At 35.3% G+C, this 9,012-nt stretch overlaps 1 protein-coding gene across 2 annotated transcripts; it reads right to left on the bottom strand.

Moving 5' to 3' along the window:
- Positions 1–745: 745 nt before the first annotated feature.
- LOC116168067 (cilia- and flagella-associated protein 206-like) lies at positions 746–5,816 on the bottom strand. 2 transcript variants are annotated; one of them, XM_031483719.1, is made up of 11 exons: positions 5,610–5,816; positions 5,220–5,564; positions 5,001–5,178; positions 4,715–4,952; positions 4,538–4,667; positions 4,214–4,489; positions 4,014–4,162; positions 3,868–3,966; positions 3,485–3,548; positions 1,031–1,166; positions 746–983 (listed from the first exon to the last, which is right to left on the bottom strand). In XM_031483719.1, the coding sequence occupies exons 1-11, from the start codon at positions 5,712–5,714 to the stop codon at positions 766–768; spliced, it is 1,938 nt and encodes a 645-aa protein (XP_031339579.1). In that variant the 5' UTR covers positions 5,715–5,816; the 3' UTR covers positions 746–765. The 2 variants fall into 2 exon arrangements, with proteins under 2 accessions (XP_031339579.1, XP_031339580.1); XM_031483720.1 differs by lacking the exon at positions 3,485–3,548.
- Positions 5,817–9,012: the final 3,196 nt, after the last annotated feature.

Here is a 9,012-nt window from a genome sequence, read left to right as displayed (position 1 = left end):
ACCTTAGGCCCCCTTCCGCCCACCCTTTAATTTCTAAGCTTCAAGTTACACGATTTACCATTCTTTCGGGAATTAAGCGTTCAAAATTCAAGATTATAAGTTCATCATCAAAATAACAAGATCATTCAGGTTTACAAATCAAACTGAATTACAGTAATATTTTTCAGTTGTTAATACACATGTACATTTTGGGACCTAAAGCTTCAATCATCAAACTTGAACCTTCCAACAAAAGTTTGAATTTTGAACTTCTTCCAGTTTGATTTGCGAACTGTATAACGTTAAAAAATTTGTTTTGCTTGAATCTTAAAGAAATTTGAAGCTTGAATTAAGAATCATTCAAGGTTCAATATTCTAGGATTTTTGAAAAATTTTGGAGCGCCGCAACGTCTTTTTTTCAAATAATTCAAAATGTTTATTAAATTATTCTAAAGATCTTATGTGTTTGATTCGCAAACCACAAACTTTGACGCTCAAATTTTGTACTTAGATCTTGAAGAAGCTTGAATCATCATTGAAGTTTCATGATTTAAATTTGAAGAATAATAATACGTTACCTTATTTTAAATGTGTGCTCTCACAATCAAAATTGGTTTTAGGTTTCAAGGTTCAAGTTTTCAAAATTTTAATTTTTAAGGTCCAAGTTTCACAATAGAAAATTTTCAGAGATCAAAATATCATAAGAATGTTGAATAAGTTCCCAAGTTGCTTTTCAAGAAACTTTAGATGGGTAAGAAATAAAATGTGAACGAGAGAAGTGTTTATTCATCTACAGGTCTTGTTAAAGTAATCACATGTTGCAAATCGTCCAGTCTTCCTCGCAACCCATAAATAAAGGACGATACTGTGGGTACGTTCGAGTAATTTTCTCTTTTGGTCTGCTGCGAGGCGTGCTTCGTGTCGTACGTCTGCGTTACCGTAGCTTCTCGTGCTCGTGATTTGGTAGTTTGCGTAGAACACGTGATACACCTGGATAAATTCGCCTAGAACAAAATTGTGAGCAGTTTTTTGGAAATTGAGCTCCTCTTACGTATAGGATTGCCTGTCGTTTCCAATCCCAGATATTCCACATGTAGCTTGGGTCGATGTATGTCGGGTTTGGATGCAAGTCGGTTTGTGCTTCGACTTCGCATGTTGAAGTGGGTTGAGGAATTTCTACCACCAACCTTAAAGAGTTGGATACAGGGTATGACCATTGGACCAAAATCAAATGTTTACTACCAACTTTCTTTGGAATTACTACTATACTACCATAATCGCGGTCGTGCCACAGTGTTTCTAAGTCAACATTACCTTTTTTACGTTGGGGGAGGAGAACCATGATTATTTATTTTGTATGCAGGGAGGTAAAGTTAATCTCCTCTTTATTTATAGTTTTAGAAGAGGAATGTATGACTTTTTATTATCGTTCTTACAGTTACAGTTTGTTTAAACTATCTACCAATTCCAATTTATTTCATAATTTAATTAAAGAACTTTTTCATTTGTATATAACTTGTTAAAGGACTTATTTTAAAACTTAAAATGTTACCTAAAATAAATATAGCGCAAAAAATGCCGCCCTCTAAACCTGCCGCCCCTAGGCTCGTGCCTAGTGTGCCTATATGTCAATCCGCCACTGTCTCTCACAATCGAATACTCAAGTATTCCTTGTTGTAATTTTTATAGTAAACATACAAAAAAAAATTGTAAAAATCCGCCGAGCCGTTTCGGAGGAGTGTGACCACCTAGGCGACCACAAACACCGTGACACGAGATTTTTATATATTAGATGTGGCGTTTTACAATAAAAGAAAACTATTACTTTTAAACATGAAACCGACGGAAACCACGTCCCTTTTCAAAAGCGCTCTTCTGCACAGGGTGGGAGTTCAATTTTAAAGAGTAAATCACTGGCACACACAAAATTTAGGTATCTCTAATCGTCTGGTCGGTAGGGGGCGTTTCTCGAATTTAGTCGATTTTTTAATGGGCATAACTTTCTTATGATTAAACATAATTGATTTTGGCAAAATCTTTCTTGCGTAGAATACATCGCGATTAGCAGTTATTATACGGGGTGTTTTGATTTTTCATATACGACCTTTAACTACATTTTTTCATTTAGACCACTTTATATATTTTGGAGTTTTTGAAAAGACCTTAAAATTTCCTAAACTTTGATATCACTTGTTTCATTAATATTAAATATTATTTGCAATATTGCTTTTTATACATTAAAATACTTTTCTCTGTTTTGCGTTTATAATGACAGTATTCCGACATCAAAAATAGTGCTGGAATGAGTTTCATTCCAACACTATTTTTGGTAACTATTTTCCACAACTGACAGATTTTTAAGAACATTTGGTATTCAGTGGTTGGCATGCTCGTCTAAATCATCCAGGCTGATCATAATACGCGAATGGTCAATTCAAAGTTCTGCCTGGATGATTTAGACGTTAATACTTATCTCAACGGTTTAGTAAAATGTGGACTAATTTCACTTATTGTTATAACATTATGTTACAGTTATTAACGATACGGGTAATTGAAATCATTAGGTATTGAAAATTCAGTGTAGGTACTTAGAGAAATCCACATTTAATACAAATGAGGTTTTATAACCTAACAAAATTACAAAACTAATCTTTGTCACTAAATGTACAATTATTATAAACTTTTAGAATAATTGTGGAATTATTGCCTGGTAGCAAATTATGAACAGTCTCTTCTGCTAACTGTCGAAGCTCTGGAGGAGTGGAAGGAAGAATTTCTTCGCACATTATTCACTTATTGAAAAAACTAAAATATACTGCACAAATTCGTATTTGACGCGCTTGTTAAATTGAATTTTTTCAAAATGTAGCGTAGCCAACTTAATTTCTTGATTGAAATATTTATTACAGAAAATGTCAGAATTGTTAATTTTTTTAATACAATTAAAATGCTCAACAGAGAAAATAGTATAAAGCATATGTTGCAGAAGGCCTTTCTATAGCGCCTTTCTATAGCGCCTTCTGCAACTTATGCTTTAATATACTATTACTGCAGATATCTAGGTTTCCATGGCGAACAAAAGATGGCAGGATTGTTTAAAATGACAATTTATTGGTGATTTGGCAGTTTTTATTCGTTCCAAATATTTTAATTTCAAATAACACACAAAAAACAAAGGACGTGAAAACTCTAAATAATATAATATAGAACTAAATAATGTAGATAACCAAGAAATTGCCGTTTTAAACAATCCTGCCATATTTGTCCGCCATGGAAACCTAGATCACCTAGGATGTCTGCAATAAAAATATTCTAATAGATAAAATGCAATATTCGAGTTAAACCAAACACCCTGTATAAAAACTGTGTATCGCGATGGATTCTACATAATTAGGTGCTCTAACAAAGATTTTCTTTTTAAAATTGAGCTCCTGACATTCTTAAAATAAAGGGCATTACTATAAGAAAGTGCCCAACTTGGATTTGGTTCAACTTCGTGGCTCACCAATGGGATCTCCGTAATGGTGCGAGATACAGCAAGGGTTAAATGGGGATAAAGCTTCCCCTTTCTGTAATTAAAAAACGCATTTGAAATTCATGAAAAATCTTTGAAAATAACTGAGAATCACCGAAAAACTTAAAATGTCATTTCGTAAAAATCCAATATGGCGAAATACAGTAGTACACTGTAGCTTCTACATCTAGCGTTTTATGAAAATTCCGATAAATTCAGATTCTTCGAAAAAAAAGTGTCAAAAAAGATGCGAACGAGAACCCTCCATTTTACACACGTAAGTTTCAATTGTGCGCCTTTTGCATTAAATTTTGTTCTAAATTAGAGGCAAATTTTTGGCTTTTGTCACAAATAGTACTTGGTAGATTACTAACTGTTCGATTTTGGAAACCTTAATCAGCTGATCTTCCATTTGAAGTAAATTAATTAGCTCACATCGACGTCGTACCACCTCAAGTCCTCTTAAGATATTTCTAAAAATAACCCAATTATTGTACAATAGAAAGTCGCTCCTTCATACCGGAAGGGATTTGAACAAAAAGCGACCGCAGCTTCCGGGCAACAAAACGCGTAGTATTTCCCATCAATTCGCAAAACGCCCATATTGGGATTCGCCGGTATCAGCCCGCCGCCGGTCTCCACGAACTTCCAAGCGCAAAACCCGAGGTACTAAAATTTTCAGAGAATAATTTCCCATTCGAGTGCGAGAAGTTGGGACACCTGAAGCTCGATTCGTTCAAAGTCGGATACGTCCGACGGATAGACGATGGGAGCGTCCGCGCTTGTCTGTCTAATTTTCAGTTGCGTTGTTTTCTCTAATCGGTCCGCGTCAGAGATGATACTGGAGGGGCCGAGCATTAAGCGAATCACATCCTCGGTAAAGTTTGTACGTTCGACCTCAAAATGGAGGTTTAGCAGCATTTGGTTCAGTTGAGATAAGGCTATGGTTTGATTTTGCAGACGGTACCATGCGTCGGCAACCTGGGAGAATAGTGGCTGAAAGTAGTTTGTGTACCATCTATGGGGTTAAAGTTAGTACCATACAAAAACTTGGATTGTTGGAATCGCAGTTCTAAAACTGACCGAGTTGTGCACTTTAGACAGAAGATCTTTTAATTTTTCAATGGTACTCTTTGCGGTGGTACTCATGTTGCTGACTTCAACTAGAATTTTCCTGAAATGTGGATGTGAGCTGTATTCAGAGACGTTTGCTAGGTTTACCTGACAAACAATTCATATTGCCTATAAATGATTAATAAGTTCATCACGTGATTGAGCTGGGGCTCATCAACGTTATCCGGTAGGCGCCGACGTAAGACGTACGATTCTGCACTCGGCTCAATCTCGTAGTTGTTGTCAACAGCAGTCGTAAGCAAGTTGACAGTTTCCATGATCGACTCCAATGTCTTTTCGATATCTTGAAGCGTCACTTCAAGGGCCTTGGTTAGCATTTTCGGTACTGAAACAGGCGGACTTCAACATCAGGGCAGCTAGAGAAGACCCATACAGTCCTCAATTCCGGATCCGCATTTTTTACAGTCCCGGTTAAATAGTCTTATCCCCGTCACCAACTCGGTCAACTCAATCAACTGATACTCCTTATTTTCACGCGTCTCATTAACAAACTCCTTAAGATCCGTTTCGAGCAACGCACTTTTTAAGGCAGCCGCTGATTCCTTGTACACCTAGTGTTGAAATTAGTCGATGACTTTGCAAAGAGCCTCACCTGTTCATCAGTTGGATTGCCCAACCCGGAAGTTAAGGTGATGAAGTATACGACTTTCCGGAACAGTCTCCCTAGTCCTTCCTCGTCCTCGACGTACGCGTCTAGAATATCTTTTTCTAAGGGCAAAATTCGCGCCTTAAGATCAGCCCGGTTCTTTATTATCATATTTTCGAGATTTTCGAAGTTTTCTTTAAAATAGTGTTGGATTTTTAACGTTACGATGCTGGAGTGCGATTGATTGCTTAATTTCTGCACGCACTGTTTCACAAGGTACCTCACGTCGTTACGATGTGGTAGCGTTCCCGGAAGTATCCCCCAGGAGGGGTTTAACAGTAATAATTTCACCTAAAGCTGGGTTAAAGATCAGGTTTAACATCGTTTCATGCTTACGTAGTATAAGATAAAGCTTTCTGGAATTTGTATCGATTTGTTGGTGCATTCTCTTAAGAGTTCTTGCAATACGTTTTTAGTTGCGAAATCCATTGGGACTGCCATTAATGTCAAACCAAACTGAAAAGAGATGACATTTCGTATTTTTATAACTGCGAAAAAAGGTGGCTTCTGTACTTTGTTTGAGAATAGAAAACTAAGGTTTCTCGGAATGTGAGCGACAAATGCTTTTTCATTGGTTACTATTGACAATCGATCAAACACATTGTCGGCGTACCAACAGCAAGAAACCAAGAATTGTATACTGACGTTGAAACATTCATATTTCTTTTTAGATCTCGATCTAGGTGAATTTTTGTACTATAATTAATTATAGCAACTTAAAAACGTTAAAGCGCATATAATAAAGAAATAATTTTGCTTTAGGTATTCTCGAGGGTATTATACGAAATCAATCACGTTAACTTTTAAAAAGAAGCAGCCCCTAAATTATTCCAATAATGCAAATTAGAACGTGAGGAATTTTAATTAGAAAGTATACGCATTGATTTTTCCTGTTTGTTTGGTCCTTAACTGGAGAAAAGTGATCACTTAGGGACTTAAATTTAGTAATGCAGCAGATTCCATAGATTTTAATAAATGTTATGGCAGTAAATTGTTAAAAAAAATGGATGTGTTGGTATACGCAGTAAATGAAACAACTTTTACTTAATATAGGAATTTAATTGAATTTTTTAAGCGACAGCCGGATTGAGCATTGGCTGGCCTTGTAAAGAAGGGTAAGTCGCCTGAACCTTTCAGATAAACAATACATATACCTTGGATACAGGCTAGATACGCAAAATCGTTTTGTGTTTAACTTTAAGGAATCCCACGAATTGAGATGAGCTTTTGATTAGTAATTAAACGAGCCGTATTCACTTCAGGTACCTGGATCTAAACCTCAACGTCCAATCCGACATTGTTTACACAGCGATATAAATCTTCTTTGATCATTTATCCAGATTTTTTGAGGATGCCGAACGATAAATTTCAGATAAAATTTTGTAAACCTACCATTTAGCTAATTAGGATATAATATATTTCGGTGTATAATGGCAGACGGTCACTAAACCACCCACCTAGCTTAATTAAACGAAGTCACCCAAAAAATATCAACATGAATCTCTTAGAATCCTGAGTCGTAAATTGGGGGTTCAATCTAATATGAAAGTTGTAACGTGTTTTTTTTTCAGTTTAATTTATTTAACTTTTTTGATTCGTGGCCAATATTTAGTATTCTTACGCTAATGTCCCCTTAATATCCGTACGCCATCTAGTGATCTTCGTTGTAATCCACTAGTTCAAGGTAGTTATTCTTCTATCCCCTAGTTCTTTATTCTCGTGTTATAAATTTCTTTCAGATAGTTATTCGTGTCGCCCATCGAGGTCGTTGCTTTCCCTTCTTCTTTAAGTTTGTCTTGCTCGTGCAGTTCACCTTTAGTGAAGTCTCTGCCGCCGAGTTGATTAGATGTAAATGTCTCTTGGTAACTATTACTTTTCTGACTACGTGTCTACCTGACTTAAGGGATTAATGTTTTGGCTTTACCATACTTATCTTTGAAGTGGTTCTCTCTTTCTCCACCAAAATTTTGGTTTTGCTAGTGGAAAATCGTTCGAATTATGGGTTCTTTTTCAGTTTTAATGTCTGATTTACCTGCTTAGTATCAGACGTTAGCATTGCTATGTATGTCGCAATACTTTATGTACTACCCCTTTTGTTTACTTGCTTGTGTTGTTACAGATTTGCAGAACGCGCCCTTCTGAATTCAGACAGTCCCTACGACCAGAATTCAAGGGAAATTTTTGTTATTTTCGTCGATTCCCTTTTAACGTTGATTACATATTGGTTTTCCATACATTCGAACTATAATTATTACATTTACTTGAGATTCACTTAATGACTATTGCTCCGTTGTTTTTGCGTAAGCCTGTTTTGATATTAATATTAATATTTTCCCGGGCTACGTGTTGTACAAATAATGATATAGCAGATCTATACAGTCTGATTCAAATTCGAGGGGCACCATCGGGATCTGTAAGAGATATGTAGATAGGTAGTTTAAATTTGGCAAAGCTGCGTATTTCGAAGCTTAACAAAATGCCGTTTTGAAACTGAAAAAATTTCGACTGTGTTCCGAGATCCTGATCCTGCAAAAACGGAATTTTCCATAATCGTTTTTATTTTTTACCGATGTTATTTAAAAAGGTATTTTAAAATAAATGACACATTATGATGACTTTTTTCCGTCTACCTACAAGATGCTAGTCTTAAAGTTTAAGTCTGACGTTTCGTCTTCGTTTAACCATTATCAACTTTGTTTCTTCTTATGGAAGTCATTTTTACTGTTTGTGTCATTTGATAGAGCATTTTTTTCTGATTTCAAAAATGTAAATATCACTATTTTTTAAATATTGGTAAAATATCTTCTTTTTTGCCTGGCAAACTTTATCTTGGGTAGTAGATGTTCGTAGTTTCTTGCGTTATTACGAATTAATAGCGGTATTTTTTAAAAAAATAGTGATATTTACATTTTTGAAATCCGAAAAAAATGCTCTATCAAATGACCCAAAAAGTGCTTTGGCGGCTGGATCGTCCCTCTTCGTATACTAATACAATAGGGGACAAGGCACCGGTACTTCGCTTGAAAATAATTTAGATCTCCTGTTTTTTAGCTGAAATTTGACTACAAAAGGGGTTTGACTCTGCACTGTCCAGTAAATAATAACTCAGAACATTATTGTATAACGATTAAAAATCAGAAAAAAATATTAAGGGTGGTTTAAGGATGCATCTCCTTTCTGACATTGGTTTTCTATTTAATTTTCTACTTACTACATGTCCAGGTCCACCTGTCACAAATCTGGATAGTTAAAATTTAATTCGAGGTGGCCTTTGTGACCATCTCTTTTACTATCACTCACTGATTTGATCAAACATTGGAAATTAAATCGAAATACCTTTACACTTCAAACGCAACCTAGTTTTTTATTTGACGTTGACAAACTAAATTATGGATGACCTCTGAACTTGGTTTCGTTAAATTGAATGGAACTTTTTTTACTCCACAAGGTAAAATCTGACTCGACTGGTCAACAAATTCATAACAATACACAGAAGATTAAAAATATTTTATATGATTCTCTACTACTTTAGGATCTCTCATTTTAATGGTAATTAATAATACAATTAGTCAAAATTTATCTTTTTTTAATGGAACGTAAAGCTGTCGATTGAAATCGATCTTTCTTTTACAAGTCTTATAGGAACGAGTAATAAACTTGAATATTATCTGGATTTACTAACAGTTTTCTTTGTCGTAATTTCGTTTTACACATGAAATTAGATTAACTCTCTTTTTAC

The sequence above is a fragment of the Photinus pyralis genome, unplaced genomic scaffold (genome assembly GCF_008802855.1).
Source record: "Photinus pyralis isolate 1611_PpyrPB1 unplaced genomic scaffold, Ppyr1.3 Ppyr1.4_LG4, whole genome shotgun sequence".
NCBI lineage: Eukaryota > Metazoa > Arthropoda > Insecta > Coleoptera > Lampyridae > Photinus > Photinus pyralis.
The sequence above is the reverse complement of the archived record's forward strand: the minus strand, read 5'-3'. Positions and strand labels throughout refer to the sequence as shown.

Excerpts from the sequence above, each read along its gene's own strand:
- LOC116168067 (XM_031483719.1), bottom strand. The coding sequence starts at position 5,714 with ATGGCAGTCCCAATGGATTTCGCAACTAAAAACGTATTGCAAGAACTC. Across the intron at positions 4,668-4,714 it reads CAATATGAATTGTTTGTCAG|GAAAATTCTAGTTGAAGTCA; the intron begins GTAAACCTAGCA and ends TCCACATTTCAG. Across the intron at positions 1,167-3,484 it reads CCATTACGGAGATCCCATTG|GTTGGTGGTAGAAATTCCTC; the intron begins GTGAGCCACGAA and ends CAACTCTTTAAG.